The 18963-nt window shown below is 43.5% G+C and overlaps 1 protein-coding gene across 1 annotated transcript in view; it reads right to left on the bottom strand.

Annotated features, from left to right (window-relative positions):
• USP28 (ubiquitin specific peptidase 28) overlaps positions 1-18963 on the bottom strand; it is a 60382-nt gene that overhangs the window by 25353 nt on the left and 16066 nt on the right. Inside the window, exons 3-9 of the mRNA XM_049778695.1 lie at positions 16969-17101; positions 10571-10676; positions 8319-8478; positions 4626-4712; positions 3732-3869; positions 1596-1669; positions 439-515 (exon numbers count right to left, since the gene is read on the bottom strand). Coding sequence (XP_049634652.1) covers positions 439-515; positions 1596-1669; positions 3732-3869; positions 4626-4712; positions 8319-8478; positions 10571-10676; positions 16969-17101 — 775 coding nt within the window. The remainder of the gene's footprint in view (positions 1-438; positions 516-1595; positions 1670-3731; positions 3870-4625; positions 4713-8318; positions 8479-10570; positions 10677-16968; positions 17102-18963) is intronic.

Raw genomic sequence — 18963 nt, 5'->3', positions numbered from 1 at the left:
AATTCGGAGTTTTTTTAATTGCTCAGTTTTATATATTCTAAATTTCTATGGTGAAAACAAAAGTTATGTGTTCAGCACTTAGTTTAGATTAGCTTCTACACATTTTGGGCAGTCTGAATAAAACATTTTAAGATTATTATATCATAAAAATGAAAACCAACAGAAAAAAAAAAGAGTAGCAGCATCATATGTCTGACATTATCCAATACTGTGCAATTTAATGAAACAATTCTGAGACAAAGTCCGGGTGCCTGGCTTACAGAATCCAAGACTAAGCATAAAGTAGTTTGCCACAATCCACACTTCTTAGAAGTGGAACAATCAAATCTGAATCCATTTGACTTTCGTTCTTTTCACTTTGTTTCCTCCCCCAAGTAAGAGACCCAGTAAAAGACATGATCACAAGGCTAGACTAAACATTTTGAGCAGAGAATTTACCTTCACGAACCCCTTCAGTGAGGAAAGTACCGTAGAAGAGCTGCACCATTGGATTTTCAGACTTGTTCCCGGGATTGCTATTAAAAGGAGAGGGGGAGACAGAGGATTCTATATCTTTACAGGATCAAATAAATATACTAAACCTGACCCACCCATTATTCCAAAGCAAAATCATATGTCTGCACCAATCCCTTCCCCCAACAGAGTCAGGTAGAGCCTAAAGTAAGTAATGCATCAGATTAAACACTAACTGCCACGATGTATGTCTGGTATTGTGCTAAGTTCTAGACACAGTCAGACATAATCCCTGGCCTTATAGAACTGAAAGTCTAGCGATAGAATCATACTTTCAGATGAACCCATGTGTTTATACATAAATTCAGAAATAAGAATGTAAATAGTTAATTCCACAAGCCCAACTAAATTTGTATTAACTACAGAGGTTGCTATTTTGCTTTTGTCTTTTTTTTTTGGGGGGGGGGCCACACCCGGCGGTGCTCAGGGGTTACTCCTGGCTATCTGCTCAGAAATACTCCTGGCAGGCACGGGGGACCATATGGGACACCGGGATTCGAACCAACCACCTTTGGTCCTGGATCGGCTGCTTGCAAGGCAAACACCGCTGTGCTATCTCTCCGGGCCCTATTTTGCTTTTCTGGCACTCACATTTCTTCTATCTCGAGTTAAAATAATTACCACCCTTACCCCTACCTCCCCCCCCCCCACAATTTCTCAGCATCTATATTAGGGAAGAGATATGTCTATTCTTACTCCTGAGTCTCACTTGTCAGTGACTGAAATGACTCGAAGCTATGTCCAGTAGTCCAGAGACTTCACAAAGAGTATAAAATGGCATGTAATCATCTGACAAATACAACCATACTCACATCTAGGATTCTTATTTGAATTCACTATACATTTTACAGCACAGGTTATAATTAATTAGTGCACTTTTAGTTAAAAAAAAAAAAAAGTCTGATATGACTGTTATCTCTGTATTCAGAAGAACCATAACAAGGTAGAGATAAATGATGACTGAAGCAGTGCCCCCAGGATTGGTGAAGACCAGCAATTTCTTCTGGAGCAAAGTAGTCACCCCATCTTAACTCAATGGACCGCTGAGAGGCAGAAGGTGCTGAGACAAAGACTCCACTCACTTAACATTGACAGCGAGCTGGAACGCATCCTCCAGCCAATCCAGGAGCTTGTGTGTAAATTCACTCACATCTTGCTACAGTAAGAGAAGCATGAAGTACAAAAGAATTAGTAGACCCAACACTCTACCTAACTGACATGAAAATTTGCCTTCTCATAGATGACCAAAATTCAATTACTTAAAATAAACTTTTTTAATTAAAAAATGTGAGACACACTTGGTAATACTCAGGGGTTTCTTCTGGCTCTGCACTGAGGAATTATTCATGACAGTGCTCAGGCAACCATATTAGATGCCAGGGATTGAACCCAGGTTAGCTATGTGTGAAGCAAATACTCTCCTTGCTGTATAACCACTCTATACACTCTCTTCACTTTTTTTTTAAATTGCTGGGGCCGGAATGGTAGTGCAAGTAGTAGGGTGTATGCCTTGTGTGCACTAAACTAGGTGGACCGAAGTTAGATGCCCCTGTGTCCCATATGGTCCCTTAACCCAGGAATGACTTCTGAGTGCATAGCCAGGAGTAACACCTAAGGGTGATTCCTGATGGTCAAAGGGTATGGCCCAAAAAAGCAAATAATAAAAGCTTTCGCTAGGCTATCATGCAGATACGAAGAAGTAAAGGAACTGTAAAAGGTAAATCAGAAGGTACATATGTATCCTCTAAACTTGTGGCCAAAAAGAACCTACACCTCAGTTACAGCCACTTGTAACAAAAAGATTTAAACCTTAAATAAAATTCTTTTCATTTAGGCCTTTTTTTTTAATTAAAATTTTTTTGATTTAATTTAAAAAAAAGAGATAAGAAGTTGATAGGACTCAGATCCTCTAAAAACAGTGCGAAAGTCTAATGAAATATTTTTATGAAATGTGTTGAGAAATCTATAGAATTTCAGAAGCTTTACATAACAGAGGGAAAATGGGTTTTATGATGGAAAAAGCTGTTGAATAGTGACAGCTTTGTTTACTAGAATGTAAGACAAGGAACATATTCGTGTCTAGAAAAGTTCTGACCTCAGATTTAATAGTTTTTTATTATTATTTTTTTTTTTTTGGTTTGGTTTGTTTTTTGGGCCACAAGTGGCAGTGCTCAGGGGTTACTCCTAGCTCTGTGCACAGAAATCATTCCTGGCAGGTTCTGGGAACCATATGGGATGCTGGGGATTGAACCAGGGATGGTCCCAGGTCAGTTGAGTGCAAGGCAAATGCCCTATCTGTTGTGATATCATCAGGATTTCAGGCCAGGGATGTGGTTGACTTAAGCCCTGAGTTCCATCTTGGCACAATAAATAAATAAATAAAAATAGAATTACTAGTTGGTTCATCCAAGACAGAGATGTAAAAGATTTTACATTTTCTTTACTATAATTCAAAGTATTTTATTTATCTATTTATTTTTTTTTTGGTTTTTGGGTCATACCCACAGCGCTCAGGGGTTACTCCTGGCTCTATGCTAAGAAATTGCTCCTGGCAGGCTCAAGGGACCATCGGGGATGCCGGGATTCAAACCACCGACCTTCTGCATGTAAGGCAAACGCACTACCTCCATGCTATCTCTCTGGCCCCAATCAAAGTATTTTCTAACCTTCTTTCTACTTTAAACCTTTATGTAAACTACTACTTCTTTTCTTCTGGGGGAGGGGGGGACATCCCCTGTGGCACTCAGAACTTAATCTTGGCTCTGCACTCAGGGATCACTCCTGGAGGTGCTTGGGGGACCATAAGAGATGCGAAGAATTGAACCCAACAAGGCAAGTGCCCTACTAGCTGTATCAGACACCCTGTGAACTTCTAAACTTGCTACTATTTCTCCCTCGTTGTGCCAGCCTTATACATAAAATATATGTGTATGTATGCACCCTTTGTGGGTGCCTGGGTGTGGTACCAGTGGATCAAATCCAGAGCCTCACACATGTAATGCCAGTGCTCTACCATTGGGCCATATCCCTGGGCTCCTACCATGATCTTCCTACCATATTGTCCCTGGGCATCAAAAAGGTCAAGATCAGGATGCCACAGAACCTGCTCGGTCCCATTCATAGCTTAAACCCAGTTGAAACAATGCAACATCTCAGTAATATTGAGTACCAAATGCCAAAATTAGAGGGAAAACAAAAGCAGAATGGTTTTCTTGTACCTGCTGTTCTTCAGGGGAGCGGAATGCCCCCTTTAAGAGATCCAGGGCTGCTGTGGGGTCCACAAATTTGCGATTTGATCCCATCATGAGAGCAAATAAATACTGAAGCTCTTGCATGAACACAATGTTTCTCTTTTCCTGTAGCAACACAGTAATATATTCTTTTTGGAAAATGACACCAATGAGGTGGAGACTGTGGATGCTCAGGCCCTAAGATATATTAACTTACCTCTAAGGTCTGTGTATTCTAGGACTTTTTTTTCCCTTTTGGGTCAACCCTAGCAGTGCTCAGAACTTAATCCTAGCAGTACTTGGGATCATATGGGATGCTGGGGATCAACCTAGGTCATCTGAGTGCATATTAAACACTCTCTCCCACTGTGCTATCTCTCTCGCCCCTCAGACTTTTACCCTATCCCAAGGCTATTTATATAGAAGCCAGAGATAGTATTGTTGGAAAAGCCCAAGGACTGACTTTCTGAAGAATGAGTTGTCCAGGGAATGTCCCAGGGAGGGATGAACTGCTTCTGGGAGGCCATCTTTCCCTCTGGCTCCAGTAGCCTCAGTCTCTTCTAAGAAGGCTCTGGCATCAGGTCACCTGTCCTGCAGTGTCCAGCCAGAGCAGTAACAGACACCCTCAAACCCTAAGACACATCAAAATCTTCAACTGCCCACCCTCACACATGGACTCTCAGAGGACTCTTGACTTTCTTCTCAGAAATGCAATGCTACTGTAATTCCTCCTCCGGTCATTAACCTGATTCCGTGTGAGAGAAGGAAAGAGCCACTGAGCCTCAGTCAGTGCATCTGAGTTACTGGCCTGAGCCCAGACTGAGAGAAGCTAACGGGGAAACAGGGACTAAACCCCAGGGAAGAGCCTCAACACCAACTCACCGTGTGACTCGCACAGTTTTCAAGCACGTTCTGTGGCAGGCTATAGCTGAGCACCAGCCTTCGGAATTCAGGCAATTGGAAGAGAGACTGCAATAAGAAAAGAGACAAATTCAGAGTCATTTTTATTTCCCTAAAGGTTGAAACTGTTAACTTAGTGATACTACTTATAAGTCTTAAGAAACAGGATTAGGTATGCATAAAATTTCAGCTAACAGAATGTTTTCATGTTTTTTGCCAAAAAATCAAAAAGCAGCAGCTCAAGGGGACAACCAGAGGATTCAACTAATTAAACTGTAGTAAATATATTTGTAGGTCAAACATGTAGCTATTGAGTATAGAAAATTGTCTTATGAAAACTTTTACATAAATGTTAATACATTAATAATAACACAGCAGTGAAAATAAATGATCAACAATGACATGCATCCACATGAACCTCAGGAATTGAGGGAAAAACTTTCAGAAAAATCAGGCAGAAAATAGGATACTCTGTTTATAGGTAAATTTAATTCTGTGAGATAGGCTTGACACAATCTTAGGAACACACATGTGGTTCTACCTACTAGGAAGCTAGCAACTGAGATTTGCGAAATATGTCTGGAAATGGTTAAAAAAAAAGTAGTGTTCACTAGTCTCCACATTTTGCTTCAATTTGAACAAGTTAGAAACACTATTAACAGCTAACTACTTTGGCGGTGAGAATTGCAGAGGAATTCTCATTGCTTGTAAGCCATATTGTACTCTAATATTCCTATATTTTCAAAGATAATGTTCTTTTAAAAATCCCTTGAATGGGGACAGAGTAATAACCCAGCAAGCAGGGCACTTGCCTTGCACATGGCTGATCTAGATTTGACCAGCAGCACCACATATAACCCCCAAATTAGTCCTTAAATGTGGACAATGGCCACACCCGAAAAGCCGTCAATTCTCAAATTGTAAATTCAAATTCAAATAAATTTTAAATTCATTCATTCTTGCAGGAGATTGTGTGCGACCAACTCTAACATGCTCATTCTTGGATTTTAAGCCGCAACCCAAATAAAGTGGCCTCTTAACCTGACTGCTGGCTTCTGCCTTCACTTTGATCTCAAAGAGCTACAAGCCTCTGCTGTTTGTTTCATTGTACCAAGCAATTCCTGGTGCCTAAATAGATTTTTTTTTCTTTCTTTCTTTTCTTTTCTTTTCTTTCTTTTTTTTTTTTTTTGTTTGTTTTTTGGGTCACACCAGTGGTGCTTAGGAGTTACTCCTGGCTCTATGCTCAGAAGTCCCTCCTGGCAGGCACAGGGGACCAAATGGGATGCAGGGATTCGAACCACTGTCTGTCTGAATCAGCTGCATGCAAGGCAAAAAAAGCCCTACTGCTGTGCTATCTCTCCAGCCACAGCCTAAATAGATTTTCTACTTGCAAAGTCCTTCCTAAAAAAATCAGGACTTTTCAAGCTGCCACACATTTTTTCCCCCACCCCAGCTGCCATACATTTTAACATTAATGACCTCTAGGCTGACCCTGACACCATTTTAACATTAATGACCTCTAGGCTGACCCTGACACCATTGTATTCTGGTGCCAACCTCCACTGTACACTTCCCCTCCCTTCAAACTCGGACCCTGTTACTCCTTCACCCTTTGAAAACAGCTGGTATTTCAGAGTGGGAAAATGACAAACTGTTTCCACTCTACTCTGAAGCCCTCCTATCATCTTTCTTACTCTGGCTCTTTTCCTGGCTAAAACCAATCCTTAGTTTGATGGCTCTCTCCAGCCTGCTCATCCCCTCAGTTTTATCTTCTCCAATGGTCACACCATTTCAAGCTCTCACAGGGGGTCAGGGTTTTCAATCTGTGTTTCTCTCTAAGCTAATATTCCACATTCCTGCCTACATTTTCTTGACACAGATGCCAGCGAGCCTCTAAAATTGGAAGCAGGCTCATATCCCTTCTCTGTGCCAAAGCTCTCAGTGCTTCTATTTTATGACTCCAAATCCTCACCAAAGGGACCCCAAACTACCCGACCTCACCCCCACCACCTTACTGACCTCATTGCTCTTTGCTCCCATTAGGGATGGGGGAGCACATCCCATCTGTGAGTGTTCAGGGGCTATTCCTGGCTCTGTGCTCAGGGAACAACCCCTGGTAGTGCTTGAGGGACCATATGTGGTGCTGGGAATTCAAACTAAGGTTTGCAGGATACAAAGCAAACAACTGTCACCCCCAGACTAAATCCCTGACCCTACTGCTACTGTCCCCCATTTCTTGGTCACTCTGTTCTAGGCTCCCTCATATTTCTCAGAATACTAAGCTCTAACACTTGGGCCAATTATTTTCTCCTGGCTGCAATGTTCTGTAATTATATGGAATGTCCCTCGTGTAATGACAAGTTTCTCTCCTTCACCATCAGGGCTCTGTTGAAACTCCATTTTAGAGGAAAGATCGCACTTAACAACCCAAAGAAACAGCTCACTTCCGTCTTTCTCAGAACTCCCTTGCTCCTACACTTATCACCAACCTCACACTTGCTTAACTGGCAGAATTAACAGAGTAGATCCTCCAAGAGGAAGGAAGGGCTTTGCTACTCTAAGAATTACTTTAGGTGTGCAAAGGAAGGATTCCATTTTTGCTGCACAACTAGACAGGCATCAAATGACAGGATGGAGGTAACAGCAGAGGTAAGACTGAATATTACACGGAGTGGCCAGTTCAGATTGATTGCCTATGAAATTTCTTTTCTTAATTTGGTTTTGGGGCCATACCTGGCAAAAACAAGCAGAGAGTACTCATGATTCAGTATTCAGGGAACACTCCCAGCAGGAGATGATATCAAATTGTTATTAACCATCAGCAATGTGCAAAGCAAATGTCCTCTCTCTGGCCTTTGAGGAAGGCAGGAAACTTTATCCTCAGGGACTGTACCACCCACTCAGGTTTATCTCCATTCTACATTGATTTCAAGATATTTGCAGCTTGAGGTGGAAGTACCATATTGATACCTCAAAGCCAGCTTGTCAGTAGTAAGATGAAGTTCGACTCTTAACAAGACCCACGTTATTTCTTCCCGTATCCAATGGCACTATCCTATCATTTACCTGATTCCTCAAACTTTCTCAACCACCTCTTGAATGTGAACCCTATGGGGAGTCACTAAATTCTATCGGTCCCATTTCATCCACACCTCCGGAATACCTAACTCCTTCCATGGCTTATCCCACAGATCTAGTCTAGACCTCTGTCATTTTCTGTCTCCCAACTACTGACTGTTCCTAATTAACTCTTATTCTGCTGCCCAACTGCTCACTAGAGGCTGACCCAGAACACCCATTCAACATGCCAACAGCTCAGGAGGCTTGGCATTTCAAATTGCCGACTTAGACACCAGAACAAACTCCAAAACACAAAAAGAACACAACCAAAAACTAAAAGAGGGGGCCAGGAAGATAGCACAGCAGTAGGGCGTTTGCCTTGCATGCAGCCAACCCACGACAGACAGTGGCTCGAATCCCAGCATCCCATATGGTCCCCATGCCTGACAGGAGTGATTTCTGAGGCCAAAGCCTGGACTAACACCTGAGCGCTGCTGGGTATGACTTCAAAAAACAAAAACAATCACACCAAAAAAACCCTCAGTATTACTGGTATCAGCTTAATAAACGAGACATTCATTTTCAGAAGATAGTTGTCGCTTCCAAATACCGTACCTGAATAACAGCACTAAACCAGCATGTATTGCCGACATTTTTCAGCCCCACTGGCCAACCACCGACCCGTCTCCAGTCATTGGGATTCAGACTCTCCCCCCAGACTTCACAGCGTTTTCTCTTTGAGCGTTTGGTTTCAGCAGCGGTGGCCTCGTGCATCCTGTATTACCAACACACCACACATCCAAATAAGAAAAGGTTAAGGTGAAAACTTCCAGGTAGATAACAATGGCGCCCATTCCAAAATAAAGAAATTAGGGCCGAAGCAACAGCACAGCAGTAGGGTGTTAGCCTTGCACACAGCTGATCCAGGATGGACCCAGGTTTTGATTCCCAGAATCCCATATGGTCCCCCCAGCCTGCCAGGAGTGATTTCTGAGTTCAGAGTCAGGAGTAAACCCCTTGAGCAGCTCTACTGAATTTGGCCCCTAATCCTCCCCACCCAAAAAAAAAAAAATTAAGAAAGGAAATGTCAGATGAATTCTTCACTTATTGTGACCTTGATAGTAACGGAATGATTCTAACAAGGAAACAGCTAACATTTAACCACACAGAGGTTAGAAATGTTTGTAAGATGATAACTAATAGGGGCTGGAGTGACAGCACAATAGTAGGGCATTTGCCTTGAACATGGCTGACCCAGGATGGACCCAGGTTTGATCCCTGGCACCCCAGATAGTCCTCTGAGCCTGCCAGGAGCGATTTCTGAATGCAGAGCCAGGAGTAACCCCTGATCGCTGCCAGGTATCGCTCAAAATTCAAACCAAAAAAAAAATATTAAGATTACTAATAGAGGGAATATAAAGGAGAACACAGGTCTGGAAGCTGTGTCAATACAGGAAATAATCCAAATTAGAGAGATAAAACAGGTTCAGGATCTTCCACCACAAGCTACCTGCAAGCAGGCAAAAGGGCACGGGTAGGCAGGTAGATAAACTGTGGAACCAAAACCAGTGAAAGTCTCTCTGACCAAAGTCTTTATTGGGAAGTATCGGACCATCCCCATGGTGAAGAGCAGGCAGGGGTAGGGGACAATCTGGAAGTTCTTCCTGCTCATGCAAAGAAGAAATAGCCTGATTAGGGTGAAAACCAGTTACTCCAACAGTGGAGCTCTAGCTCAGGCCCTGCCATGGAAAGAGGCAAACAACATTGCTGAAGATGCAGAGACGAGCCTCCACACCAGCTTAGCATACAATCATGCTCTAAGTTGTTTTTCAAAAAATGCTCAACAATATCAGGAGGAAGCAAGTCTGGGAACTGACAGGTTACCACTGTCACCTTACCAGGTAATTATCAAGTGAGAAAAAATCCTAACTAATGAATCTCCTGGACCCCTCGACAACAAGGGCAGCTGAGGGATGTATTCATTAGCAAAGAACCTCCAAGCTTATGAAGAATCTAGGTTTATACTTGTACTACGATGGGACCCCTCAGTAACTGTGAACCACAAAACCATATAGGCAAGATGTTGCAACATAGTGAGACTGAAACTCAATCATGAACAATTTTGTAACCATCACATGGTGATTCAATTTAAAAATTGAATTCCGGGGCCGGAGAGATAGCATGGAGGTAAGGCATTTGCCTTGCATGCAGAAGGCCGGTGGTTCGAATCCCGGCATCCCATATTGTCCTCTAAGCCTGCCAGGAGCAATTTCTGAGCAGAGAGCCAGGAGTAACCCCTGAGCACTGCCAGGTGTGACTCAAAAACCAAAACCAAAAAATTGAATTCAATTTTAATTTTTTATTTAAAAAAAACCCCTATAATAAAAATAAAACAAAAATTTCAAGCTTCTATTTAAAGATTTCAGGGTATAATAAAAACCTTTATCACAGTTGGCTTTTGTTGGTGGGGAAATGGGGGCCAACAGGCATATCTAAGACACGTATATGTATGCCCACACACTCAGGAAAGGTGAACTAAAGAGTAAGTAAACAAATGTAAATTTAAATGTTCTCCTGTAAAAATTTCATTCAGGGGCCATATAGTACAGGGGTTATGGCGTTTGCCTTGTATGGCACTGAACCTTGTTTTATCCCTGGCACCATGATGATCCCCCAAATACCCTGAGTGATAACTCCTGAGTACAGAGTCAGGAATAGTCTCTGAACAATGCTGGGTGGTCCCCCACCTCAAAAGAAATTCCGCTTAGATGCAATTACAGGAAAGTGACTGAAACGGGTTCATGGTGGCATTCACCAAACTACTACCTTCCATCTTACACACTAAAGTTATAAATTAAATCAATAACCTGCTAAGATCTCTTCCATCGGCTTGAATTTTGGGAGACTCCAGTAGACTCAAAGCAATAGCAGCCTGAAGATCGTCTTTATTGTCATGAGTAAGGTCAATAACTTCTATAAAATAAATAAAAAAATTAGTCAGTCTATATATAGAAAACACTGCCCCTCTCTCTGTGGTGTAGCAAAAGGTAAACACATCAAATATATTCCCCAGCTCTCATTACAGTGGCACTCTCATCTGTGTCTCAACTTCACTTTTCTATGCCAGAATCAAAAGAATGAGTAATAGTAACTGTAACAAGTCAATAGTACAGAAGTGAAATACCTCTTCCTTCAGTCTTTTGTTCTTTTTGTTTGTTAGTTTGTTTTGTTTGTTTTTGGGCCACACCCGGCGGTGCTCAGGGGTTACTCCTGGCTATCTGCTCAGAAAATAGCTCCTAGCAGGCACGGGGACCATATGGGACACCGGGATTCGAATCAACCACCTTAGGTCCTGGATAGGCAGCTTGCAAGGCAAACACTGCTGTGCTATCTCTCTGGCCCCAGTCTTTTGTTCTATTTTGGGGGCCACAATTGGGAATGCCGAGGATCAAACCTAAGTCGGCCTTATGTAAAACAAGTGCCCTACACGCTGTACTGTTTCTCTATCCCCTCCTTTTGCACTTTTATTCTACAAAATATAGGCCACACCTGTAAGTTAAATGATCCCCTCCTTATGAGCGTAAAACAACAGGTCAAGACTAAACATTCAAGGGACAGATAATTTAAATCTCCTACAAACTAGTCCAACAAATAGAGAATAAGGAAATACTCATTTTATAAGATCAGAATAGTAGCTTCAATCATCCCAAACCAACAGGAATAGTCTGAGAACAAAATAAATTCACATATGAATACAGAATAAAAAATACCTGCATAAAATGCAATAATGTCGGGGCCGGGAAGGTGGTGCTAGAGGTAAGGTGTCTGCCTTACAAGCGCTAGCCAAGGAACGGACCGCGGTTCGATCCCCCGGCGTCCCATATGGTCCCCCCAAGCCAGGGCGATTTCTGAGCACATAGCCAGGAGTAAGGAGTAACCCCTGAGCGTCAAACGGGTGTGGCCCAAAAACCAAAAAAAAAAAAAAAAAATGCAATAATGTCTTTTTGAAAACTAGTTGCATGTGATAATATAACATTTTCTCAAGTTTTAGATTCTTCTTAAAAAATAAATTCATGGGCCCGGAGAGATAGCACAGCGGCGTTTGCCTTGCAAGCAGCCGATCTAGGACCAAAGGTGGTTGGTTTGAATCCCAGTGTCTCATATGGTTCCCCGTGCCTGCCAGGAGCTATTTCTGAGCAGACAGCCAGGAGTGACCCCTGAGCACCGCCGGGTGTGGCCCAAAAAACCAAATAAATAAATTAATTAATTAAATAAATAAATAAATAAATTCATGAGAAGCTAGCTGCTCAGAATTGAAAGCTGAAAGCTTAGCACAGAGCTCATCAGAAGAGATGAGTTAGGCGGACATGGCGCAGAGGCTGTACATGCAGAGATTGGGCCATGGAATAAAAGCAAACTGACTCCAATGAAACTTTAAAAATAAATAAATAAATAAATTCATATTTAGACCAAGTTGAGCCCATTAAAGGAACTAAACACTGATGTTTTGTTTAAACAGACTAGCAAAACTCACTACCATAATAGGTAATAGGAAAATATATATCAATGAGAGAGGGGACAGGGGCCAAATATATATATAATATATTATTTAACATATATTGTTACATTATTACACATATTAAAATATATATCAATGGATGGGGCTGGAGCGGTGGTGCAGCGGTAGTGTGTTTGCCTTGCATGCAGCTGGCCTAGGACGGACCACGGTTCCATCCTCAGTGTCCCATATAGTCCCCCAAGCCAGGAGCGATTTCTAGGCACAGAACCAGGAGTAACACCTGAGTGTCACCGGGTGTGGCCCAAAAACAACAACAACAACAACAACAAAAATATATACACACACACACAATGGATGCAGGAAAAAGTAACCAATAACATTCAACCTTTATATAGAAATTTAAAAAAAAAATCTAAGTTAGGAGAAGTAAGGCTAGAAGAACAAACACTGAAATAATGGTATAAAGAGTTGAATTCTTGAGGGTGTGGAGTTGGAACATTGTACGTATGAAACCCTATTATTAACAGTACTGTAAATCACAATGCCTCAAGTTAAAAAAGAAAAGAGCTGAGCCAATTATGAAGAGAGAGAACAGGCTGAAAAAGTCCACAGGAAAATCCATAGCAGGCTTGATAAGTTTCTAAAAGAGAAACGATAAAAACCCAACCATTTTCTTTAAAACCAATATGAAGACAAACAGAAATGTCTACCATGTGAGCTCAGATTCACTAAGGTTCTATATGCTCTTACCACAGCAATGAGGAAATAAAAATATAAGAATAGGAAAATAAGAAAATGAATAGAAAGACCAAAAAATAAGAAACAAAACTACCATAAGGAAAACCCAACATAATTTATAGGAAATAGTTATACTTTTCAAAAATATTCTTTGTTTTTGGGCCACACCCGGTAACGCTCAGGGGTTACTGCTGGCTATGTGCTCAGAAGTTGCTCCTGGCTTGGGGGACCATATGGGACACCGGGGAATCGAACCGCGGTCCGTCCAAGGCTAGCTCAGGCAAGGCAGGCACCTTACCTTTAGCGCCACCGCCTGGCCCCCAAAAATATTCTTGAAGCAGCAGCAGACTATCTGTCACTATGTTTAATGATGAAAACACTTGGGGACAGAGCAACCATATGGCAAGTAGGACATTTGCCTCACACAGCCAACCTGTGTTTGGTCTCCAGCATCCCATATGGTCCCCCAAGCACTGCCAGGAGTGATTCCTGAGAGCAGAGCCAGTAATAAGCCCTGAACACTGATGGGAATAGTCATAAAACAAAAAGCAAAATAACTAAATAAATACAACAAAAACAAACCCATATATATAAGAGGATAAACATCATGAAAGGCATTTGTCTTGCATGCAGAAGGACGATGGATCGAATCCCAGCATCCCTTATGGTCCCCTGAGCCTGCCAGGAACCATTTCTGGGCGTAGAGCCAGGAGTAGCCCCTGAGCGCTGCCAAGTGTGACCCCAAAAATCAAAAACCAAAAAAAAAAAAAAATCATGATAGTAAGTGGTTTGCAATAACTAAGGCATAGCTTGATGATAATTACAGATCACAAATAGGTGTAGGTAGAAGTAGCAGCATAAAATTCTCGAGGAGAGGAAGATCACGTTCTTGCACTCCATTCTCAAGAGACATCATCTGCATCCCTATTAGGGATGTTACCTCCCCTTTAGGAGCCCCTTTGCATGCTAGGGTACACATGAAAGAGTACACAGCCAGTTGGTAGGATGAGGCCCAAGGTTCAATACTTAGCACCCAAATCAAAAAGCACCTGCATACCTGTCCAATATATGCAGAAAAATGCACCAACAGCTCTCAATAGCTTTATTATAGCAAAATTAAAAAGGTAAAACAAGCCCAAAGCCCAACTATCAATACATAGTGATATATTCAGATGGTGACAAACTATACAATAATGAAATGACAGTTTACAACCTTTGGTGTTTGCATTTCAAAGAAAAAAATATTTGACAGAAAAATATCTGTGTGTAAAAAGGTGTACGTAACAGTCACAAAAGGATTCCAAGTGGCCAGAAACTGCAATGAAAGCTGGGAGAGAGCTCAAAGGGATGAAACATGCTTTGCGAGTAGAGGGGGCCTGGTTACATCACTGTTCCCTGACATTACTGGTCCTCAGAGCACCAAGCCAAGAGTAATTCCAGTCACCTTCACTGGATGTGACCCCAAAACCTAAACTGCCAAGAATCCAAATACCTTTAGATCAGTGGTCTTCAAACTACGGCTACATATTGTATTTATTCCCGTTTTGTTTCTTCACTTCAAAATAAGATCTATGCAGTGTGTATAGCAATTTCAGTTTTTTGTTTTTACTATAGTCCGGCCCTTCAACAGTCTGAGGGACAGTGAACTGGCCCCATTTAAAAAGTTTGAGGAGCCGGAATGATGGCACAAGTGGTAAGGCATCTGCCTTGCCCGCGCTAGCCTAGGACAAACCGCAGTTCAATCCCCCAGCGTCTAATATGGTCCCCCAAGTCAGGAGCGATTTCTGAGCGCATAGTCAGGAGTAATCCCTGAGCGTCACCGGGTGTGGCCCAAAAACAAAACAAAACAAAAAAGTTTGAGGACCACTGCAAGTTTAGACCATTCGCACTGGCTGATGGGCCCCGTCTTCTATAGGCACCTATTTCCACAAGCCTGTGCTCCTGGCCTTCTCTGGCCTACCCTGGAAGCTTTCACATTTCCAGGCCTCTCAATACTGGCAGTGGCTACCTCTTGGTCAATGTACCTTTTCTCTTTCTCTTCAAACCCAACCCCTGAGAGAGCTGTGCATTCTCCCAGCTGCTGCCTATTCCCAGATTTATATTTCCACGTTTTTCTCTTATTTCTATCCAGCAGGATTGATCTCTCTACCCAGAAAATAGTTCTGGGAGCTCCACCGCCTTCCTGACATAACCCTGGATATTGAACAGACACCCTAAACTTTTTTGTTTGTTTTTGTTTATAGGCCACACTCGGTGGTGATGCTTTTTGGAGGGCTCAAGAGGCCCATATGGAATGCCAGGATTGAACCCAGGTTAGCCACATGCAAGGCAAAAAGCCTTCCCCACAGAGCCTGAGCTAAAGTTCCAGGCATCTTGAACTTTATACTGTTAAAGACATGTCTTTGCTCTGGCTCCACCTGTAGCTATTTCCAGGCTACTTAAGGGTAGCTCTCCCATTCGGCCACTTCAGAAAAAACTGAATGACCTAAGTGTGAGCTCCTGTGAACACAGCTCCCCCAGAGCAAGCCCTTCTCACTCTTCCCACATCCTGGCTTCACCACCAGCATGAGCAACAGTCTCCTTGTCTTGGGCTCCCCGCTGTGTCCTGGGCTCACTGCCTCCCCAAGTCCCATTCTGGGCACAACATGGCAGTCAAAATGACCTTTAGGAAACAGACACCAGTTTGCATTATTCCCCTGAGCCAAACTCTCCAACAGCCACTCATGTGGCTCTGAGGAACAAGCAAGAGCATAGGGAAGTTGTGCAGGACAAGCCTTCACGCCCTCCTCCACCTCATCTGTCCTTCTCAAACTCACCCACCAGGCTATCCTCCATTCTGGCCTCCTGTAAGCCAGGCAAAGACTGACAGACTTGGCCTCACCTGCACTGAACCCTTTTTTTTAATTGGGGGGGAGAAGGAGAAGGTAAGGAAAAGGGGAGGATGCCAGGCAGTGCTCAGGAGACCTGAAACACTCTTGGAGACTCTCAGATAAATGAAATGGCAGGTGCATGCGAGGGGCGGAGGATGAAGAGTTGCTCAGGGCCCCAGGGTGCTGAGGATCACCCCACAAGGCTCAGGGGAACCACGGAAGGGGGCATAGGGATCAACCAGGTATTAGGCCTGTGCGTAACCCCTGTACTATCTCTCTTGCCTCTCCCTTGCATGTTCTTAGAGGCCCATCCTACTGAAAATCTAGTCTCCATCATTTTCTCCTTTCATTCCATTCTCTTTTTTTAATTTTTTGGGGGGGCCATACCCGATGACACTCAGGGGTTACTCCTGGCTTGGAGGACCACATGGGATGCCGGGGATCAAACCCAGTTCCGTCCTGGGTCAGCTGTGTGCAAGGCAAATGCCCTACTGCTGTGCTACTGCTCCGGCCCTCCATTCTCCAGGGGACCATATGGGATACCGGGATTCGAACCACCGTCCATCTGCATGAAAGGTAAACGCCTTACCTCCATGCTATCTCTCCGGCCCTCCATTCTCCTTTTATTGCTTATTCATTTATTGTTGTTCTCCATGAAAAAAACAAACAAAACAAAAAAAAAACACAGAAAGGCAGAGATTCCTGTTTCTTTATTTGTGGCAATTAGAACAGTGCTCAGGATAAAGCAGGTGCTCATTTAAAAAAAGAACCGGGGGGCCGGAGAGATAGCATGGAGGTAAGGCGTTTGTTTGCCTTTCATGCAGAAGGTCATTGGTTCGAATTCCGGCAGTCCCATATGGTCCCCCGAATCTGCCAGGAGTGATTTCTGAGCGTGGAGCCAAGAGTAACCCCTGAGCACTGCTGGGTGTGACCCTTCCCAAAAAATAAAAATAAAAAAGAACCGGGAACAGGGATGAATAAATCCAAGGGAATGCTTCCCAGCACAGTTCAATGCTCGAGTTAAGGGAACAACCTCTTATTGCTCAAAGGCTGATGTAAGCCTTAGGAAACACAGACCCTCATCTCCCATTTCAGAGCTCAAAGCAGGACATGACAGAGACAGGCTCTCCTGACTCACTTGCTATCGTCTCTTGGTTGGCAGCACTGTCCTCCACCTCCGACGGTTCTGCGGGGGCAGGCTCTTCGCTGGGCTCCTTGACTCCTTCGTCTGTGAGCAGGCTGACCGCCTGCGTGATATCACCATTACTGGCCTAAAGGGGAGGGGGATTGCCAAAATATCACCTCAAAGTTCGTTTGTTTGTTTGGGACCACACTCAGTGGTGCTCAGGGTTTACTCCTGGCAGGCTTGGGGGACCATATAGGATGCTGGGGATCGGCTGTGTGTAAGGTAATTGCCCTCCGGTAATACTATCACTCCAGCCCCTCGCCTAAGCTTTTAAAATGAGTCGCAAGTTCAGTTTTGTGATTATGATTCACTATGACTCTAGTGGTTTTTTATTACACATAACTCTAGGATAGAACAATCGGGAAGGGGGAAGAGATTACAGGGTTAGAGCTGGTCACCTGAGCAGAGCCCGGAATGGCCTCTGAGCGGCCAGGCATGGTCCTCAAACAAAAACAAATAGAAAACCACAGAGGATTAAAAGTGAGTCCAATCAGCCTAAAGTTCGCATCAGACAGACTCCATGTTTCTGGGAGGGAGCTGCCAGACTCTGAGGCTTTGATTTCTCCGAGTAAACAAACAAGAACCAGAGCCTGATGGGATGTTTGTTCCACTGCCTTGGATACAACATCATACTTGCGAAAAGGGGAAAGTTTAAATGCAGATTCTTTATAGTACCCTAAAATTCTTTAGGGTATTTTTATTTATTTATTTACTTGGTTTTTGAGTCACACCCAGAAGCTCTCAGGGGTTACTCCTAGTTCTATGCTCAGAAATCACTCCTGGCAGGCTCGGGGGACCATATGGGATGCCGGGATTCGAACCAACGTCCTTCTGCATGCAAGGCAAATGCCTTACCTCCATGCTATTTCTCCAGCCCTATTTTATTATTTCTCCTTTTTTTTTTTAATTTAATTTTATTTTTTTTTGATTTTTGGGCCACACCCGGCGGTGCTCAGGGGTTACTCCTGGCTGTCTGCTCAGAAATAGCTCCTGGCAGGCACGGGGGACCATATGGGACACCGGGATTTGAACCAACCACCTTTGGTCCTAGATCGGTTGCTTGCAAGGCAAACACCGCTGTGCTATCTCTCCGGGCCCATTATTTCTCCTTTTTAAATTATGTTTATTTTGGGTCTTTTCTGCTTGCACACTGTAGATAAAACTGACTGTGCTGGGCCCCTTAAGCACGGCAGCCATTTTGAGGCTTCCCCGTGCTGGCTCCAGCCTGGGAACTTTTGAGTGTCCCTGGCATCCATCCCCTCAGGGCTCACTCCTTCTGAGGTGAGTCTGCCCGCCACAAGGGGCTGAAGCAGAGGAGCACGGCTGCGCATTCCACCTAGCCAATGAATACCACCACAACATGTAGAAAAACCCACAATCCAAGCGTGACAATGGGGAAACTACGCAGACCAACATCAGGCATAGAGAATGAACATGGCAACTCTGATGACCCGAGAATGGCCAACCACCTAGTCAGTCTTTCGGATATGGAGTTTAGAGAAGAAATATGGAGGATGTTCACAGAACTCAAAGAAAGTTGGGGTCACCCCCAATGGTGCTCAGAGTTTAATCCTGGCAGTGTTTAGGGATCTATATAGGAAGCTGGGGATTGTAGGCAGGTCAGTAGTGTACAAGGCATCACCTTATAAGTTTTACTAACTCTCTGGACAACTATTTCTTTCTTAAAAACAATTCCCCTGACCCTTTCCTCTTTTGGGTGTTTTGAGCCTGATCTGGCTGTATTCAGGAATTACTTCTGGCTCAGTGCTCAGAAATCACTTCTGGTGAGGCCTGAGGAAAATATGTGGGGTTGGAATGAACTAAGGGTTCAGTGCATGCAAGGCAAGCATTCTTTTTTTTTTTTTTTGGTTTTTGGGGCACACCCGGCGGTGCTCAGGGGTTACTCCTGGCTGTCTGCTCAGAAATAGCTCCTGGCAGTCACGGGGG

Source organism: Suncus etruscus, chromosome 8, assembly GCF_024139225.1.
Source record: "Suncus etruscus isolate mSunEtr1 chromosome 8, mSunEtr1.pri.cur, whole genome shotgun sequence".
Lineage (NCBI taxonomy): Eukaryota > Metazoa > Chordata > Mammalia > Eulipotyphla > Soricidae > Suncus > Suncus etruscus.
The sequence above is the reverse complement of the archived record's forward strand: the minus strand, read 5'-3'. Positions and strand labels throughout refer to the sequence as shown.